The 21,403-nt window shown below is 53.5% G+C and overlaps 1 protein-coding gene across 1 annotated transcript; it reads right to left on the minus strand.

Annotated features, from left to right (window-relative positions):
• Positions 1-265: 265 nt before the first annotated feature.
• On the minus strand, positions 266-5,030 carry LOC116956950 (uncharacterized). Its single transcript, XM_032978838.2, has 2 exons — positions 4,569-5,030; positions 266-2,560 (listed from the first exon to the last, which is right to left on the minus strand). Exons 1-2 carry the CDS (start codon positions 4,783-4,785, stop codon positions 1,452-1,454), a joined length of 1,326 nt encoding a protein of 441 aa, XP_032834729.2. The 5' UTR covers positions 4,786-5,030; the 3' UTR covers positions 266-1,451.
• Between the last annotated feature and the right edge of the window lie 16,373 nt (positions 5,031-21,403).

The following is a 21,403-nucleotide window of genomic DNA, read 5'->3' on the forward strand; positions in this document are numbered from 1 at the left end:
GGGGGGTATTGTAATTATATAATCGATTGGTAATCAGTCAATGGCTATGACTAGTAATGAGTTGTAGATTAGTAATCAGTTGTATTCCTGCAGTCACAAAAGCTTCAAGTGAACATACACTCCTGGAACCCATAACCGATATATACTTGAGACACAGACACACACACACAGACACACACAGACACACACCACACACACACAGACACACCACACACACACACACCACACACACAGACACACACACAGACAGACACACAGACGTGGCTTCAGACTTGTCAACTTTTTGTTTTTATTCCGTAAAAAAACCCCCCCCGAGAATTTCATCTTCGTGTCGACGTATCACGAAGACGAAAGCTGCCACCCCCCCCGGGTGGCTACCAGCACCACCACGCCCGGCCGTCTTTGTCTCTCCCCCAGTGCCAGGGATGTTCACTAACACCGACACCGCCGCCGCCGCCAATGCCGCTAAACCAGGTAACTCGTTTGAGGCCGAGTCAAATCACGGGAGAGGAGGCCCCAGCAGGACCGCCTCAGATAATCGTCGACCCAACGGTGGCGGCCGAGAGCGGGAACCGAACTCGGGTCGCCGGGTTCGTAGCGCTAACCCGATAAACACTTACACCACCGCTCCCCTAAGTGTGTAAACATATGGACACGCAACACACACACCACACGCCACACGCCCGCAACTCTCCAGGAGTAGAAAAACGCGACTTTGCATTGAATGTACCAAAAAAAAGTGACTGCACGCCACAGACCTCCAACGTATTGCAAAACAACAACGGAGACAAAGCTGCCCCGCCCGCGCGCGGCCTCTTAACAGGCTAAACATGTGGACACGTGCAGATATACGCTCGCGCGCCAGGAGTAGAAAACGCCACTTTGCATTGAACGCATCAAAAACAACGGGACTAAACGCTACGCTACGCACACACAACGGCTCTTTCGGTGAAGTCACGCAGATAGGTTCAAAGAAGACAACCGTCTTTTTCGTTGTCTTCTTCCAAGCCATTGGAAACCTCATTTGCCAGTAACATGATAATTGGTTTTTTACCCTTTTATCTGGCAACAAAACTGCCGCAGCGACTTCACCGAGAGACCCAAAGAACGTGAATTCCTGCAGTCGCGAAAAGCTTCGGATTCGAGATTTTACACCGCACACCTCCATCGCATTGAAAACACAACAGGCATGAAGCTGCCCCTCTGCGGCCTTGTAACAGGCTGCGGTGGCAAGTGCAGGTGCTGCCGCTTGCTTGCTTGCTTGTAGCAGCACCACCCCCACCTCTGTGTGGCCACAGAGCACAATGGTTGGCTACGTGCGGTGGCGGAAGAAGTCCATGCACTCGGCAAGGTTGGCCATGCACTGTGCACGTGCGCACAGTCGCACCCAATCCACCCCACCCAACTTCCATCGCGACTCCTCCCCTCCCCTCCTACTCCCCCACCGCACACTACTCCTCCTCCTCCTCCCGCCGGTGCCGCCGCTGGCACCGCCGCCGCTGGTACAGCCGCTGCTTGGCCACGCGGAGCGCCGGGGCCAGGCGCACCGTGCCCCTGCGCGGCGCGGACGACCTGCCAGGCGACAGCAGGCTCCGAAGGCCCGCCAGGCCCCGCTCCGCCAGGCCGGGGTCCTCCTCGCTCAGCTCCAGCGTGAGGCGGAACGTCGCCTCCACCGCCGCCGCCGCCGCCGCGGTGGAGGCCGCCGCCGCCGGGGGGTGCTCCGGCGTGGCCTGGTCGAGCTCGTCAGTCGAGCCGCCGCTGATGCCGCCGCTGATGCCGCCGCCGCCGCCGAAGCTGCCACCAAAGAAGCCCGACTCTCCGTCGGACGCCACCTCCCCGGCTCCTTCGTGCCCGGGCCCGGGCCTGGGCCTAGGCTCAGGCCCGCCCAGGCGAGGCATGACCCACGTGACAGCGGCCGCCCTCCGCTTCGCCGACCGGCAGCTGCCATCTTCGTTGTCGCCGTCGCCGTCGCCGTAACCGTCGTCGCGCTCCTCCTCCTCCTCCTCCTCCTCCTCGTCGTCCTCCTCCTCCTCGTCGTCGTCCTGGCGGCGGCGCCAGGCGGAGGAGGAAGCGGCGGGCAACACGGAGATCTCGACGAGGGCCCCGCGTAGGCCGCACGGCTCGGAGGCGGAGGCCGCGGCGAGGGCGAGGGCCGCCCGGCGCACCAGGCCCAGGGGCGCCAGCAGGCGGGAGCAGCGCAGGCGCGGCCCCTTGGCCGCCGACAGCGACGACTCGATGAGGCGGCACAGCCGAGGGACGGAGACCTCCTCCACCTCCTCCTCCACCACCTCCTCCTCCTCCTCCTCTTCCCGCTTGTCCACGGAGCTCCCACAGCAGGCGGCCTCCTCCACCTCCTCGCCGTCGACCGCCACCGATGAGGAGAACGAGGAAGATGAGGACCAGGAGGAGGATGAGAAGTCGCCTACCCACGGGGGAGCCACGCGCAGTGGCAGCTGCTGCTGTGGCAGCTGCTGCTGCTGTGGCAGCTGCTGCTGCTGTGGCTGCTGCTGCTGCTGTGGCTGCTGCTGCTGTGGCTGATGTTGCGGTGGCGGAGGGGACGCTACAGGGGGAAAATAAACATGGAATATATTGCAAGATATTCGTTCATTTTCAATACGCTTGGAGTGATTTTTGTCCTTCCCTCCATGATTTCGATCGCAATAGGGGGTGGTGGTGTGAGGGTGGTTGTGGTGGTGGGGGGTGATGTGGGTGGTGGTTGTGGTGGGGGGTGATGTGGGTGGTTGGTTGTGGTGGTGGTGGGGGGTGATGTGGGTGGTGGTTGTGGTGGTTGTGGTGGTGGTGGGTGATGTGGGGGTGGTGATTGTGGTGGTTGTGGTGGGTGATGTGGGGGTTGGTGGTCGTGGTGGTGGTGGGGGGTGATGTGGATGGTGGTGGTTGTGGTGGGGGGTGGTGTGGTGGTTGTGGTGATTGTAGGGGTGGTGCATCAGGATAACTATCGCAGTCAGTCGAAACTAAACAATTCAACTAAAATTTAAACGAAGCTGGCAACTAAGCTATCGGCTAAACTATTAACTAAACTATTAATGAAACGTTTCTTTCCAGGTGAAAGGGACCCACCACTCAATTGCTATGTAGCCATTCTTTTGTCAGAAGCATAGAGACTCGTAGAGATACATAGAGACCCATAGAGATACACAGAGACCCATAGAGATACACAGACCCACAGAGATACACAGAGATACACAGAGACCCATAGAGACCCATAGAGATACACAGAGACCCACAGAGATACAGAGACCCATAGAGATACACAGAGACCCCCAGAGATACATAGAGACCCCCAGAGATACATAGAGACCCATAGAGATACATAGAGACCCATAGAGATACATAGAGACACATAGAGATACACAGAGACCCATAGAGATACACAGAGACCCATAGATACACAGAGATCCATAGAGACCCACAAAGATACATAGAGACCCATAGAGATACATAGAGACCCATAGATACATAGAGACCCACAGAGACCCACAGAGAACCACAGAGATACACAGAGACCCACAGAGACCCTCAGAGCCCCACAGAGACACACAGAGACCCACAGAGATACACAGAGATACACAGAGATACACAGAGACCCACAGAGACCCTCAGAGCCCCACAGAGACACACAGAGACCCATAGAGACCCACAGAGACACACAGAGACCCACAGAGACCCACAGAGACACATAGAGACCCATAGACACACAGAGACCTATAGAGATACACAGACACACAGAGACCCACAGAGACCCACAGACACACAGAGACCCACAGAGACACAGTTTACTACGTTGTACCTTACCAGCTCTAAGCCCCACTGAGCTACTGCTGCTGAGCTCTTGAACCATTTGCGATCTGGCCATCATCACGTGGACATTTGGTTCTAAATGTGTCTGCCTGTGTGTGTGTCTGCCTGTGTGTGTCTGCCTGTGTGTGTCTGTCTGTGTGTGTGTGTGTCACTGTGTGTGTCTGTGTGTGTGTCACTGTGTGTGTCTGTGTGTGTGTGTCTGTGTGTGTCTGCCTGTATGTGTGTCTGTGTGTGTGTCTGTGTGTGTCTGTGTGTGTGTCTGTGTGTGTGTCTGTGTGTGTGTCTGTGTGTGTGTCTGTGTGTCTGTGTGTGTCTTGTGTAGTGTGTGTGTCTGTGTGTGTGTCTGTGTGTGTGTCTGTGTGTGTGTCTGTGTGTGTAGCGGTTAGCGCGCTGCGCTATGAACCTGGCGACCCGGGTTCGATTCCCGCTCACGCCCAACATCAGTGACGATTATCTGAACCGGTCCTGGGCCTCCCCTAGGTCGACTCAGCCTCAAATGAGTACCTAGTGCGGTGGATAAAAACATTGCCACTGGGGAGACAAAGGCGGTCGGGCGTGGTGCTGGCCACCCACCTCCTCGTGTACCGTTCCGGCCTTCATAGGTGCTCGCTAACAGCACTTGCCCCTACAGTCTGTTAAGGCTATACGGGGGATCTTTGTCTTTGTCTTTGCTTGTGTCTGTGTGTGTGTCTGTGTGTGTGTCTCTGTCTGTGTGTCTGTGTGTGTGTCTGTGTGTGCACCATTCTCACCTCGTCGCCTGTCCCACCACCACCACCTCCTCATCTCTCTCGCCGCCACCACCTCATCATCATCATCCTCATCGTCCGCCTCGTCACCTCCGACAGGACAGCCCTCTTCTTCTTCCTGCTGCTGCTCCTCCGTCGTCAGCTTCCCGAACACGCTGCGACCTCGGCTCGGCACGGCCCCGCACGGAGGGGGCTCAGAGGGCCCGCAAACGATGCACATGGCTGTGGAGAGATTTGTTTTTTTTGGGGAGATATTAAGAAAAAAAGATGCTTTGGGTCAATTGGTCGGATTGGCGCGTCGTCTTAAAAAAAACTAAAAAATAAAACGATCCCGTTGCGTCGGCGAAGCGGAACGTTGCGCTTTTGTGCGCGAAAATCCGTCGCGTTACTTTGGTAACAATCGAGTTAGCTTTAGCTTTTTTGTTGTTGTTGCTAAATCGCAGCACGTTCAAGAGGAGCAGCGTTTTAACGGCGAGGCTCTCCGCCTTATATACCCCGCTGGCTGGTGACGACAGAGTGGGGGGAGGTGGCTTGGGGAGGGGGCCGTAACCAATCAGAGAGCTCGGATCCAGGACTGCTCCTCCCTCCCATCCCCGCGGTTGACAACAGTGGGGGGTTGGGAGAACCAATCAGAGAGCTGGGATCGTGCGCGAGACTCACTCCAGAATGGTCCCCCCCCCTTTCTCCCACCCCCGAGGGTGACAACAGTGGGGGGTGGGGGTGGGAAGAACCAATCAGAGGGCTGGGATCGTGAACGAGCCCCCCAGCCCGGGCGTTGGCCAATGGGGAATGAGGGGGGGAGGGGAGAGAGGAGCAGACAAAGACAAAGCTACCGCAGGTAGCCACTAGCAGGGATGTAGGGGCAAGTGCTGTTACACAGACAAAGGTCCCCCAGGTAGCCTCTAGCAGGGCTGTAGGGGCAAGTGCTGTTACACTCACAGAGACAAAGATCCCCCAGGTAGCCTCTAGCAGGGCTGTAGGGGCAAGTGCTGTTACACAGAAAAAGGTCCCCCAGGTAGCCTCTAGCAGGGCTGTAGGGGCAAGTGCTGTTACACAAACACAGACAAAGATCCCCCAGGTAGCCTCTAGCAGGGCTGTCGGGGCAAGTGCTGTTACACAAACACAGACAAAGATCCCCCAGGTAGAATCTAGGAAGGCTGTAGGGGCAAGTGCTGTTACACAAACACAGACAAAGATCCCCCAGGTAGCCTCTAGCAGGGCTGTAGGGGCAAGTGCTGTTACACAAACACAGACAAAGATCCCCCAGGTAGCCTCTAGCAGGGCTGTAGGGGCAAATGTTGTTACACAGACAGACAAAGCTACACCAGGTAGCCTCTAGCAGGGCTGTAGGGGCAAGTGCTGTTAACGAGCATCACCTATGAAGGCTACCCGCACTGTAGCTACACAGAGGGGGTGGGTGGCTACCAACACCACCACGCCCGGCCGTCTTTGTCTCCCTCTATCGTGAATATCGCGACGCCCAGGATTATCGCGACGCCTCCACGATATCGCGATACCCACGATATCGAGACGCCCCACGATATGGAAAGTCCCCACGATATCGCGATACGCACGATGTCGCGATACCCACGATATACGGACGCCCCAGGATATCGTGTTAACCACGATGTCGCGATGCCCAACTATATCGCGACGCCCACGATATCGCGATACTCCACGATATCGTGATAACTCACGATATCGCGATAGCCCACGGTATCGCGATAACCCACGATATCGCGACAACCCACGATATCGCAATAACCCACGATATCGCGATAACTCACGATATCGCGATAACCCACGATATCGCGATAACCCCACGATATTGATGGCCCCACCTCCAAGCCTCCGATCGGGTGGCGATGTCACGTCTGTCACGTAGACACGGCGAGCGGGACTATGTGTATATGCGTGTGTGTATCTGTGTGTGTGTCTGTGTCTTTGTTTTTGTGTCTGTGTGTGTCTTTGTTTTTGTGTGTCTGTGTGTGTGTCTGTGTGTGTCTGTGTGTGTCTGTGTGTCTTTGTTTTTGTATGTCTGTGTGTGTATCTGCGTGTGTGTATCTGTGTGCGTGTCTGTGTGTGTGTCTGTGTGTCTGTGTGTGTGTATCTGTGTGCGTGACTGTGTGTGTGTCTGTGTGTGTGTCTGTGACTGTGTGTGTGTGTCTGTGTGTCTGTGTCTGTGTGTGTCTGTGTGTCTGTGTGTGTGTATCTGTGTGCGTGTCTGTGTGTGTGTGACTGTGTGCGTGTCTGTGTGTGTGTCTGTGTCTGTGTGCGTGTCTGTGTGTGTCTGTGTGTGTGTCTTCATGATGGTGAGCGGGCCCGGGTAAAACTACGTGGCCGGGAGTCAGAGCCATTCCCTGTACACCTTGGGGTGCGACAGGGATGTCCTCTGGCTCCCACATTATTTAACATCTATTTTGACCACGTAGTTCGTGAAGCCTTCAATAGCTGTACCGGGGGAATCTCCATATGGTACAGATATAATGGGAGGCTAATCGATGCCCGGGTGCGGTCAAGGGATGGCTCCCTATTGCTCAACCACGTTATGTATGCTGATGACTTGGTAATAGCTGCTCAGTCAGAGGAGGAGTTGGAGACGCTGCTGCTGAGACTGGAGCGTGCCACTAAGAGGTGGGGCCTTACCATCAGCCCCACCAAAACTAAGCACCTGCCTGGGTATTTTGTACCATCGGACACTCCACCCCCACAACTCCCAATCGGTGATGGGGCAGTTGTGGAGAGAGTGGAGAGTTTCCCATACCTGGGCAGTGTGCTTATGACTGGCTCCAGTTTAACAGCAGAGGTCTCACTCCGAATCAGTCGAGCGGCAATATCTTTTCATCGGTTGCGTAACGCTGTGTGGAAGCTACCTGGTCTGTCGCTCCGCACTAAGCTTCAGGTCTTCTCGGCCACGGTCATTCCCTCCCTTCTCTACGCTTGCGAAACGTGGACCCCCCTAATGGAACATCTTCGCCGGTTAGAAACATTTAGGCTGACCTGCCTACGATCCATCCTGGGTTTAACCAGACTGGATTGTGTGAGGAGCTCACAAATCCTTGAAAGATCTGGGCAGGGTCCCATCGGTGAGCTCCTCCGGCAGGCAAGGCTGCGATGGCTGGGTCATGTAGCCCGCATGCCCAGCCACCGCATGCCGAAACAGCTTTTGTTTGGCCGGATTGAGGGGGCTAAGCGGGCGCGGCACGGGCTAGAGAAGAGATGGAGTGATGTGGTACAGGAGGACGTGGAGCTGAGTGGACTTGCCGATGACTGGTACCAGCGGTGTCAAGATCGGCCTCTGTGGAGGAGGCTCGTGAAGGATGCTACTGGGCAGTTGGAGGCAGTCGCCCTCCAACAACAACGGAGGGCGGAGGAGCGACGCTCACAACAGCGAGCGGAGCGCCGGGTGGCTAAAGCACAGCAGGTTGGCACAGTAGGGGGCACAGGTGGTGCATCAGCCAGTCATCTCAGTCAGTCGACCCGTGGCACCTGGGTCTGCCCCGTGACCTCCTGCCAGCGGGCGTTCGACACTTCACGTGGCCTCAGGGTGCACATAGCCTGGCACAAGCGTCGTGGTGACGTCACCGCCACTTAGTGGCGAATGGCGGTTGTTGTTGTTGTTGTTGTCTGTGTGTGTGTCTGTGTGTGTGTCTGTGTGTGTCAGAGACTATTATCTGAACCGGTCCTGGGACTCCCCTAGGTCGACTCGATCTCTAATGAGTAGCTGGTGTAGCGGTGGTGGTGGTGCAGTGAACATCGCCACGAGGGAGACAAAGGAGGCCGGGCCTGGTGCTGGCCACCTACCCCCTCTGTGTGTGCCACAGTGCCGGGAGCCTTCATAGGCTGTGTGTTTACAGCACTTGCCCCTACAGCCCTGCTAGAGGCTACCTGGGGGAGCTTTGTCTGTGTGAGTGTAACAGCACTTGCCCCTACAGCCCTGCATGAGGCTACCTGGGGGATCTTTGTCTTTGTCTATGTAACAGCACTTGCCCCTACAGCCCTGCTAGAGGCTACCAGGGGGATCTTTGTCTGTGTTTACAGCACTTGCCCCTACAGCCCTGCTAGAGGTTACCTGGGGGATCTTTGTCTATGTAACAGCACTTGCCCCTACAGCCCTGCTAGAGGCTACCTGGGGGATCTTTGTCTGTGTGAGTGTAACAGCACTTGCCCCTACAGCCCTGCTAGAGGCTACCTGGGGGATCTTTGTCTTTGTCTGTGTGAGCTCCAACCGGCGGGAACCGGCGCGTGTGAGGATTTCTGTTTATCGTCTCCAGCACCACACAGACAAAGCTCCCCCAGGTAGCCTCTAGCAGGGCTGTTGGGGCAAGAGCTGAAAACACGCACAGACACACTGACAAAGATCCCCGTATAGCCTTAACAGACTGTAGGGGCAAGTGCTGTTAGCGAGCACCTATGAATGCCGGAACGGTACACGAGGGGGTGGGTGGCCAGAACCACGCCCGACCGCCTTTGTCTCCCCAGTGGCGATGTTTACACACCGCACCAGGTACTCATTTGAGGCTGAGTCGACCTAGGGGAGGCCCGGGACCGGTTCAGATAATCATCACTGGTGTTGGCCGTGAGCGGGAATCGAACCCGGGGCGCCAGGTTCGTAGCGCAGCGTAGCGCTAACCGCTACACTACGGCACCCCACACAGACACACACACAGACACACACAGAAACACACACAGACACACTCACACAGACACACACAGACACACACACAGACACACACACAGACACAGACAGACACAGACACAGACAGACACATACACAGACACACACACAGACACACACACAGACACACACAGATACACACACAGACACACACACAGACACACACACATACACACACAGACACACAAAGACACACACACACAGACACACATACACAGACACACACACAGACACACACACACAGACAACAACAACCGCCATTCGGCACTAAGTGGCGGTGACGTCACCACGACGCTTGTGCCAGGCTATGTGCACCTTGAGGCCACGTGAAGTGTCGAACGCCCGCTGGCAGGAGGTCACGGCGCAGACCCAGGTGCCACGGGTCGACTGACTGAGATGAGTGGCTGATGCACCACCTGTGCCCCCTACTGTGCCAATCTGCTGTGCTTTAGCCACCCGGTGCTCCGCTCGTTGTTGTGAGCGTCGCTCCTCCGCCCTCCGTTGTTGTTGGAGGGCGACTACCTCCAACTGCCCAGTAGCGTCCTTCACGAGCCTCCTCCACAGAGGCCGATGTTGACACCGCTGGTACCAGCCATCGGCAAGTCCACTCAGCTCCACGTCCTCCTGTATCACATCACTCCATTTCTTCTCTAGCCCGTGCCGCGCCCGCTTAGCCCCCTCGATCCGGCCGAACAAAAGCTGTTTCGGCATGCGGTGGCTGGGCATGCGGGCTACATGACCCAGCCAACGCAGCCTTGCCTGCCGGAGGAGCTCACCGATGGGACCTTGCCCAGATCTTTCAAGGATTTGTGAGCTCCTCACACAATCCAGTCAGGTTAAACCCAGGATGGATCGTAGGCAGGCCAGCCTAATGTTCCATTAGGGGGGTCCACGTTTTGCAAGCGTAGAGAAGGGAGGGAATGACCGTGGCCGAGAAGACCTGAAGCTTAGTGCGGAGCGACAGACCAGGTAGCTTCCACACAGCGTTACGCAACCGATGAAAAGATATTGCCGCTCGACTGATTCGGAGTGAGACCTCTGCTGTTAAACTGGAGCCAGTCATAAGCACACTGCCCAGGTATGGGAAACTCTCCACTCTCTCCACAACTGCCCCATCACCGATTGGGAGTTGTGGGGGTGGAGCGTCCGTTGGTACAAAATACCCAGGCAGGTGCTTAGTTTTGGTGGGGCTGATGGTAAGGCCCCATCTCTTAGTGACACGCTCCAGTCTCAACAGCAGCGTCTCCAACTCCTCCTCTGAATGAGCAGCTATTACCAAATCATCAGCATACATAACGTGGTTGAGCAATAGGGAGCCATCCCTTGACCGCACCCGGGCATCGATCAGCCTCCCATTATATTTGTACCATATGGAGATTCCCCCGGTAAAGCTGTTGAAGGGTTCACGAACTACGTGGTCAAAATAGATGTTAAATAATGTGAGAGCCAGACGACATCCCTGTCGCACCCCAAGGTGTACAGGGAATGGCTCTGACTCCCGACAACATAGTTTTACCCGGTCCCGCTCACCATCATGAAGGTCCTTAATGATCGTGAGCAGAGGGTCAGGTACTCCAAAAGCACGAAGAACAACCCAGAGCCCAGGCCTACTGAGGGTCTCATAGGTCTTGACCAGGTCAATAAAGCAGAGATGTAGGTCTTGTTGGAATTCCTTACACCTCTTCTGTAGCAGACGGACAGAAAATGTGGCATCTGTGCAGGACCGCCCTTTCCTGAAACCGCATTGGGGCTCCGCAAGCCTCTCCTCAGCGTGCCTAGCAAGGCGATGCTGAATAATCCTTGCCAGGACCTTTCCCGGCACACTGAGGAGTGAAATGCCCCTGTAGTTGTTATGTCTGTGTGGTCCCCCTTCTTAAAAAGGGGGACCACCAGGGCATCCTTCCAATCCTGCGGAACCCATCCAGTGGTCCAGACTGTTGTTATGATGTCATATAGGGCAGTCTGTGCACAAACGCCACCCTCCCTCAGGATTTCGCTATGGGAGATCATCTCTGCCCGGTGCCGTTCCTGGTCTCAGACTCTGGATCTCCTTTAGTACTTCCTCAATAGATGGCACCTCAGCCAGCCACTCACAGGGGTGACTTCCTCCTCCAATATTTGAGGCACCACAGCCTCAGCAGGGTCATCACCACTTTGTCCCATGATGTTTTCCAGGCTGAGGGATTTCCCCTCCCCCAGGACCTCCCAGAAATTCTCAGCAAATCTGCAAACCTGTTCCTGGGGGTCAGAGATTGGATCACCATTTTTTCCATTAATGATGGTAATAGGTGTGGCGCTGCAGGTTACTTTTTTGATGGAGTTAAATAGGGATTTGTGATCGCGGGCCACTGAGGCAGACTCCATCTCGTTAGCAACCCGCGACCACCACCCATCCTTGCAGCGCCTCACGGCTCTCCGAACCTTCGAGCGAAGGCTGCCATAAGCCTCCACATTCTCTGACGTGGGATGCTGTAGACGATGACAGTGGACCTGTCGCTTTTTCTCAACCATCCTGAACACCTCCTCTGTCAACCAGGGTATCTGGGGAGGTCTGGACCACGTACCCAAAGCAGCCATTGCAGCTGCATAAGTCACAGTCCTAAATCTCACCCATTTACCCTCGACATCAGGAGGAGTGGGGGACGATGCCAACCCCAGTCGCAAGCGATGATGAAATTCTCGCTTGCAACTTTCATCAGCTAGCTGAGACCAGGCCACCTTAGGTTGGAATGGTGTCCTGGGTGTACACCCACCACCGGAGTGGAAGAATGGCAGGTGCATCTTACAGATGACTAGTCGATGGTCAGAGGGCAGATCGGCTCCACGGTAGGTCCTGGTGTCAAGGACATGGGCTCGTATCCGCTGGTCCGTCACTATGTAGTCCAGCAGATGTTCTTGTTTGGACCCGGCATGCATCCATGATGTTATGTGGATGCGCCGATGCCGGAACAGCGTGTTGGTAATTACAAGCCCATGGGATGCACATATATCTAGCAGCCTTCTACCGTTGTTATTGAGCTGATCTGGCCCATGCCTTCCAATCACTCCAGACCAGGTGCCAGCATCATGACCAACTCGGGCATTGAAGTCACCCAACAAGATGACTATCCCGAGGGGCCACTTTAGCCAGCACCTGTGACAGGAGGTCATAGAAGGCGTCTGACTCATCGGCCTTGCCTGCATCCCTCCATGGATGTTCGTCTTCGGTGGGGGCATAAGTAACCACGAGCACCATTCCTCGCCTCCGGATGATGGGAAGGCAAGCCCAAAGTAGCCTGGGGCTTACAGCTTCCCACGCCTCACCGCCACGCTCCCACGCCCCCTTCATCTTTTTTGTTCAAAAGAAGAGCCACACCCTGTTGTTTGGCAGTCTCCTGCCCCGAGTAGAGGACTGTCCACCCCTCATGGTGGCAGGAGCCAGAGCCGGTCCACCGGACCTCCTGAATGCCACAGAGATCCAGGCGGTACCTGTCCAGCTCCCGACAGAGGAGTGGCAGCCTCTCCTCCGCAGTGAGCGTTCGAACATTCCACGTGGCCACACGAAGTGGCTTTTTGTTGTTTCTGGAGGAGCTCCGAGGGTAAAGATTCAATCTGCTGGCTCCGCCAATTGTGGTTTGGCCAGGAGACGTCATAGACGCCTGTCCCCCCGGGGCCTCCGGCACAAGCTTATTATTTAGATATTTTCGACGTGGCTTAGTGGTGATTTATTGAAGGTGGAGGGGTTACCAGTCCATCGCACCCGTCCAGATTCCCCATTTAGCCGCTGTGGTGGCATCAAGCGCCCCGAGGGGAAAGGCCAATCGGAATTGCCATCCCCGCACGGCACTGTCCACGACAACGTTGACCATCCGGCACCACGAGGAGGTAGGGGGTTGTTTTTGCCAGACACACACACAGTGTCACGCACACACAGTGACACACACACAGACACACACACACATACACAACAACAACAAACGCCATTCGCCACAAAGTGGCGGTGACATCATCACGACGCTTGTGCCAGGCTAGGTGCACCTTGAGGTTACCACGTGAAGCGTCGACCGCCCGCTGGCAGGAGGAGGTCACGGGACAGACCCTGCAGGTGCCACGGGTCGACTGACCGAGACTACTTTGCCGATGCACCACCACCTGTGCCCCCCTAACTATGCCGACACACACACACACACAGACACGCACAGACAGACACACACACAGACACACACACAGACACACAGACACACACAGACACGCACAGACAGACACACACAGACATGCACAGACAGACACACACACAGACACACACGCACAGACAGACACACACACACAGACATACACACACATCATCATCACGGTGGCTATGTGATGTTGACTACCTCGCCTGGTCTACAGGAGGTCGTGGGTTCGATACCAACCCTGACGATGCCTGCTGCTGCTGCTGTAAATTTTGAGTCTGCGTCTCTCTCTGTCTCTGTGATCGCGTAGATTTTTCTCCGGGTCCTCCACATTTAGAATCAACGTCAGAACGCATTCAGAGTATTTGGGCCGCTGTTACGAATGTCCCCATGAGCCAGTCACGTTGAGCCCTCGTTTGAGATAGGCAGCTCGCTACTGGGCAAGAGCGACCGAGGCAAGTGGGCCCTCCCTACCTTGTAAAATACAAAGTTGAGTTTGTTCAGAGTTCGAAAACGGGAGATGTTGAAGATTATGTAACAATTTGTTTAGGTGCCAGGCCTGCAGAGAGTGGCTTTGTCATTTGTTGGGCTCTGTCAGTGTCCGGTTAAACGAGCCCTGTTTGTGATAAGTAAAATTAGGAATAGGCTTAAACAGTACAAAGGGCAATGTAAGTATCAAAGAATGAATATCTCTGGTTGAGTAGTGATGCCTTGCAATAAATACCTGTTTGGTGTTTGAACATCTAAACATCTATTTTTACTTCCAAAAAGGATAACGTCTCTTCATAATTTTTGTATTCATAATTTCGATATTGGCAATTAGGTTCCTGTTTGAGCACCATTCTCCGTTGGTAGGTATTTGTTAATTCCTTGATGTCAAGCTCTACAGTAAACAGGAGGTGACTGTGTGGATGTTGGGCATCTGTTTAGGATATCATCGTTAATGTGAAATGCGGGTTTTGTGTTTTTCAGGATCCCCTGCTAGAGAGTCTCAGGTCAGTACCAACCCAGCCTCAAACTCGTGCTCTGTCTGCCACCTGGTGGACAAATCATCGAATTGTCGTGATGTGAATCCTAAGTTTGTTTAAGTCTGTCTCTCTGTGTCTCTGTGTGTGTCTCTCTCTCTGTGTCTATGTTGTGTGTCTCTCTGTGTGTGTCTCTGTGTGTGTCTCTCTCTGTGTGTCTCTCTCTGTGTGTGTCTCTCTCTGTGTCTCTGTGTGTCTCTCTCTGTGTGTCTATGTTGTGTGTCTCTCTGTGTCTCTGTGTGTCTCTCTCTGTGTGTCTCTGTGTGTGTCTCTCTCTGTGTCTCTGTGTTGCCTCTCTCTGTGTGTCTCTGTGTGTGTCTATCTCTGTGTGTCTATGTTGTGTGTGTCTCTCTCTCTCTGTGTCTATGTTGTGTGTCTCTCTCTCTGTGTGTTTATGTTGTGTGTCTCTCTCTGTGTGTCTATGTTGTGTGTCTCTCTGTGTGCGTTTTGTTGTCTCTCTCTGTGTATCTCCATGTGTGTCTCTCTCTTTGTGTCTATGTTGTGTGTCTCTCTGTGTTTCTGTGTGTGTCTCTCTCTGTGTGTCTCTCTCTGTGTGTGTCTCTCTGTGTGTGTTTCTTTGTGTGTTTCTCTCTGTGTGTCTCTCTCTGTGTGTGTCGATGTTGTGTGTCTCTCTCTGTGTGTCTATGTGTGTCTCTCTGTGTGTCTATGTTGTGTGTCTCTCTCTGTGTGTCTGTGTTGTGTGTCTCTCTCTGTGTGTCTGTGTTGTCTCTCTCTGTCTGTCTATGTTGTGTGTCTCTCTGGGTGTGTCTATGTTGTGTGTCTCTCTCTCTGTGTTTGTGTTGTCTCTCTGTGTGTGTCTATATGTGTGTCTCTCTCTCTGTGTCTATGTTGTGTGTCTCTCTGTGTTTCTGTGTGTGTCTCTCTCTGTGTGTCTCTGAGTGTGTCTCTCTCTGTGTGTTTGTGTTGTCTCTCTCTGTGTGTCTATGTTGTGTGTGTCTCTCTCTGTGTCTGTGTCTCTCTCTGTGTTTCTCTGCATGTGTCTCTCTCTGTGTATGTGTTGTGTGTCACTCTCTGTGTGTCTCTGTGTGGGTCTCTGTGTGAGTCTATGGGCTTCTGTGTGAGTCTATGGATCTCTGTGTGAGTCTATGGGTCTCTGTGTGAGTCTATGGGTCTCTGTGTGAGTCTATGGGTCTCTGTGTGAGTCTATGGGTCTCTGTGTGAGTCTATGGGTCTCTGTGTGAGTCTATGGGTCTCTGTGTGAGTCTACGGGTCTCTGTGTGAGTCTATGGGTCTCTATGTGAGTCTATGGGTCCCTGTGTGAGCCTATGGGTCTCTGTGTGAGTCTATGGGTCTCTGTGTGAGTCTATGGGTCTCTGTGTGAGTCTGAGTCTCTGTGTGAGTCTATGGGTCTCTGTGTGATTCTGAGTCTCTGTGTGAGTCTATGGGTCTCTGTGTGAGTCTATGGGTCTCTGTGTGAGTCTGAGTCTCTGTGTGAGTCTGTGGGTCTCTGTGTGAGTCTATTGGTCTCTGTGTGAGTCTATGGGTCTCTGTTTGAGTCTATAGGTCTCTGTGTGAGTCTATGGGTCTCTGTGTGAGTCTATGGGTCTATGTGTGAGTCTATGGGTCTCTGTGTGAGTCTATGGGTCTCTGTGTGAGTCTATGGGCTCTGCACTCACTGAGACACTGAAACACTCACTGAGACACTCACTGAGACACTCACTAAGACACTCACTGCGACATTCACTGAAACACTCACTGAGACACTCACTGAGACACTCACTAAGACACTCACTACGACATTCACTGAAACACTCACTGAGACACTCGCTGAGACACTCACGGAGACACTAAAACACTCACTGAGACACTCGCTGACTCACTGAGACACTCGCTGAGACACTCACTGCGACACTTGCCGCGACACTCACCGCGACACTCACTGAGACACTCACTGAGACACTGAAACACTCACTGAGACACTCGCTGAGACACTCACTGAGACACTCACTGAGACACTGAACCACTCACTGAGACACTCGCTGATACACTCACTGACTCACTGAGACACTCACTGGAACACTCACTGAAACACTCACTGAGACACTCACTGAGACACTCACTGAGACACTGAAACACTCACTGAGACACTCGCTGAGACACTCACTGAGACACTCACTGAGACACTGAAACACTCACTGAGACACTCGCTGAGACACTCACTGACTCACTGAGACACTCACTGAAACACTCACTGAGACACTCACTGAGACACTCACTGACTCACTGAGACACTCACTGAAACACTCACTGAGACACTCACTGAGACACTCACTGAGACACTGAAACACTCACTGAGACACTCGCTGAGACACTCACTGACTCACTGAGACACTCACTGAAACACTCACTGAGACACTCACTGACTCACTGAGACACTCACTGAAACACTCACTGAAACACTCACTGAGACACTCACTGAGACACTCACTGAGACACTGAAACACTCACTGAGACACTCGCTGAGACACTCACTGAGACACTCACTGAGACACTGAAACACTCACTGAGACACTCGCTGAGACACTCACTGAGACACTCACTGAGACACTGAAACACTCACTGAGACACTCGCTGAGACACTCACTGACTCACTGAGACACTCACTGAGACACTCGCTGACTCACTGAGACACTCGCTGAGACACTCACTGCAACACTTGCCGCGACACTCACCGCGACACTCACTGAAACACTCACTGAGACACTCACTGAGACACTGAAACACTCACTGAGACACTCGCTGAGACACTCACTGCGACATTCACTGAAACACTCGCTGAGACACTCGCTGAGACACTCGCTGAGACACTCGCTGAGACACTCACGGAGACACTGAAACACTCACTGAGACACTCGCTGACTCACTGAGACACTCACTGAGACACTCGCTGACTCACTGAGACACTCACTGAGACACTCACTGAAACACTCATTCATAGCCATGGCCACCCCAGCCGCTCCTGCTGCTGTATCCGCGGGGCTCAGCTGCTCCATCTGCCTGGAGGCGTTCGACCGCCCCTCCACGCTGAGCTGCGGCCACTCGTCCTGCCTGCCGTGCCTGGAGGACGCGTGGCAGGCGGCGGGGCTCGCCTCCTGCCCCCAGTGCCGGGACGAGTTCGAGCCGAAGCCGCGGCTGAGCAGGGGTCGCGCGCCGGCCGAGCCGGGCGCCGCCGGCGCGGAGGCCCCCAGGTGCCCGCGGCACGGGAGGCCCCTGGGGTCCCACGAGAGCCTGCTCGGCAGCAGCTGCGCCATCGTCGGCCACGAGCCTCTGAGCAGCGTGGAGGACGCGCACGAGGAGCGGAAGGTGAGCGGAACGGCACGCCCAGCAACCTCCCCCTCCCGCGGTACCGAATAATACGAAATTGGACGAGGCAATTGAATATTTTATTTTCTGGGGGAGGGGGGGTGTCACTATTTTTGTTTGTCCCGGGTCGGTGTTACTTGACTCGATCAATTCGACATCGGCGCAGCTCCGCTATGACGAAACGCCAAACGTCGGCGCGAAAAAAAATTTGTCATCGAAAAATGGGAGAAAAAAAATCTTTGGAATGGTTGCATCGCTTGCCGCATCGCCGACCGTCGGCAGACTGAGAACGACTTCGTCGCGGGCATTAAGCGAGAGCCGGGGTCAAAATCATATTCTTGGTTAAATTTCGATTTAAAGCTTTCGTGACTGCAATGATTAATCTTCTTTGGTTCTTTCGGTAAAAGTCACGTAGAATGAGAATAAAATAATAAATTGATAAAACAAAATAACACAATAATATTTTATTATTTTATTCTCATTCTACGTGACTTTTACCGAAAGAACCAAAGAAGACATATTCTTGGTTCTTTCGGTAAAGTCACCACCACCACGTAAGAAGGGAAACAATAAAATAAAATAAAAATGTAAAACAATAAAATTATCACGACGTTTCGACTGCAACACAAGAAGCAATCATCGGCAGGTGTGAAAACCACAGCAAGAAAAATTTGACAAAAAAAACGCCACTTTTTAAAAAAAATTCTTGCTGTGGTTTCCACACCTGCTGATGATTGCTTCTTGTGTTGCAGTCGAAACATCGTGAGAATTTTATTGTTTTATATTTTTTTTATTATTTTATCGTTTCCCTTCTACGTGGTGGTAACTTTACCGAAAGAACCAAGAATATGAATCCCTGCAGACACGAAAGCTTTAAATCAAAAGTTTTAAAGTTTTGTTTATGACTACGGCATTTATCCTTGCCGGGCTCGGACTAAGAAAACTTTGAAATCTTTATCGGCGCATCGAGTAGAGTTCGTCGAGAGGAGGAATGGATTTTCCGTATCGTTCGCCTTCAACGGACATCAAATGTCCTTTGAGTCTTTTGGTAAAGTCACGTAGATAGGTTCAAAGAAAATAACAAAACCCATCTACGTGGCCACATTTCCTCTTGCCTCAGCAGTCCGCCTTCCCGTATTGTTTCACCCGAGGACGATGGAAAGAAAATTGAAAGAAATAAAAATAACTTTAACCGTTCGCATAGCCGGAAGCGAATCATCAAGTAACACATTGTTTAAATTCAAGCCTACAAAGGGCAGCGCACTTGAATATGGATTACCATTGGTACGGCTATTTGAATCCACACGATAGACAGGAAGGGCAACATCAAAGGGCTCGCATGATGCGCATGCATCATGTACCAGCTATGCCACAGCTCCACCTCGACAATCCTTGGCACTCCACATTCGTTTTTATTTTTTTGCCACAGGAGCGGCAGACGCGATGCCGATGCAGCCATCGAATGCGGTAGACGTGCAGCCTCCTCGCGGTTAAATGTTGCGTTTGACAGCGAATGATGTAAATCTTCAGTTAAAGCTTTCGTGACTGCAGGAATTCATGCGCTTTGGGTCTTTCCGTAAAGTTATCACGTAGGTAACCGTCTTCACTGCCACCTGAAGACGGTTGCTTGTGTTGCTATCGAAACATCGTGATCTATTTTTTATTTTTCTACCTACGCGACTTTACCGAAAGAACCAAAGGGTATGCGTCATGAACGTTGACTCAAGAGCACAGAAGCGTGGTCACCACATCTACGCCTCCATACACTCCACTATACACTACACTATTATACACTACTATACACTACACTACTATACACTACACTATACACTACACTACTATACACTACACTACTATACACTACACTATACACTACACCACTACACTATACAAGTGATGAATTGGCACGTTCTGTTCACGTCACAACCCTTACTAGTTGGCTGTGTCAGGTGGTGGCGGGTTTTAACGACACAACATTTATATATTTACATGGCGATCTACACCCAGAAAAAAAACCTCTATTATGGACAAAGAGCTTCATAGCTCATCGGATTCCTCCAGCAGCATAGATACAGATTCCGACTCTGATAGTGCTGAACTCGGCATGTTCTGTGTTACGCGACAAACCCCTCACTAATTGGCCTTGTCGGGTGGTGGCGGGTCTAATGACACACACACAGGTTAAGAACCACTCGTGTGGAGGTGCCGGACCGGGTGCGAGTGGTGGCACCACGCATAGGGGACCAGAGTCTCACCGCCCCCCTCCCTCCCCCCTCCTGGCGATGTCTCATTTCTAAATCTACAGACGCGCGTAGCATGGGAGACGCGAGAGGTGGACACGGGGAGGAAGAAGGTGGAGGGGTCCGTCAAGCGGATGGAGGCCGCTCGCAGGGAGGCTCAGGTGGCGTTGTCCGTCCCCTTCCCCGTGACCTCCACCCAGGGGCAAAGTCGAGGAGGTCGCAAATCAACTTCGAGAAAATCTTCGCGCGGCCTCACGGCTTTGAAGCCTCTTGACTGCGCGCCGTTCGCCGTCTTTGGGTCTTTCGTGACTTTACCGAAAGGCCCAAACGCGCATGAATTCCTGCAGTCACGAAAGCTTTGACTGAAGATTCACATCATTCGCTGTCAAACGCAACATTTAACCGCGAGGAGGCGGCACGTCTACCGCATTCGATGGCTGCATCGGCATCGCGTCTGCCGCTCCCGTTGCGCAAAAAAATTAAAAACTAATGTGGAGTGCCAAGGATTGTCGAGGTGGAGCTGTGGCATAGCTGGCTGTGGGCACCGGTACGGACACGGAGAGGTGCACGAACCCCGCACAGCTGCCGCCTCGCCGTCGTCCCTAATCCGTGTCGCTCGCAGTCGGACGCACGAGTGGCCCGAGTCTCATCGTCCGCCCATTACGCGGTCAAATTCACACTTGACTTACGTAGCACAAATGTGTGCTGGAAATGAGAGAGACGGGGTGCTTCACGGGGCAAAATAAAGGCCGACTGACGCAATTTCACTCCAGATTTGAAGTTGCCGTGACTGCACTGATCCACACTCTTTGGTTATTTTTCGGTAAAGTCACGTGGGGTATAAACATAAATAAAATAAAGTTAATAAAATCGCGACGTTTCGGAAGCAACACAGGCCTCCGTCATCAGGTGTACAGCAAATTACAAAACTGGCGCCGCCACGTGGGAATTCATAGCAACAGTCTGAATGCTTCAAAAGCGCGACGTTGATTACAATCGCCGGCACGCTTTTGTAATTGTAAATGTGGAGGCACCAGAGAAGAATCCACGCGGCCACAGAGTAGAACGCACAAACTCCCAAGGATACAGCAGGCGTCAGGGTCAGGATCGAACCCGCACGACCTGCTGCGTACCGGGCGAGGGAGATAACATCTCGCCACGCACGCAGTGGCTCACGTCTCGGGGAGCCATCCGCAGGAATCGGTGGCCGGGATCAGGGGTCGCGTCTCGGGCAAGTTCGCCCGCCTAAGGGATGCTCTGGACGAGGACGAGAGGGAGGCTCTCCAACGCGTGGCCGTGAAGGAGCGCGAGCTGCTGTCCCGGATCGACGACGGCTTCGCTCGTCGCGAGCGGGAGATCGGGGAGCTCCAGGCGGCGGCCGCTCGCCTGCGCAATCTGCAGCACGAGAGGGACTCGC

Source organism: Petromyzon marinus, chromosome 68 (assembly GCF_048934315.1).
Source record: "Petromyzon marinus isolate PM22_M1 ecotype Great Lakes invasive population chromosome 68, UKy_Petmar_22M1.pri1.0, whole genome shotgun sequence".
NCBI lineage: Eukaryota > Metazoa > Chordata > Hyperoartia > Petromyzontiformes > Petromyzontidae > Petromyzon > Petromyzon marinus.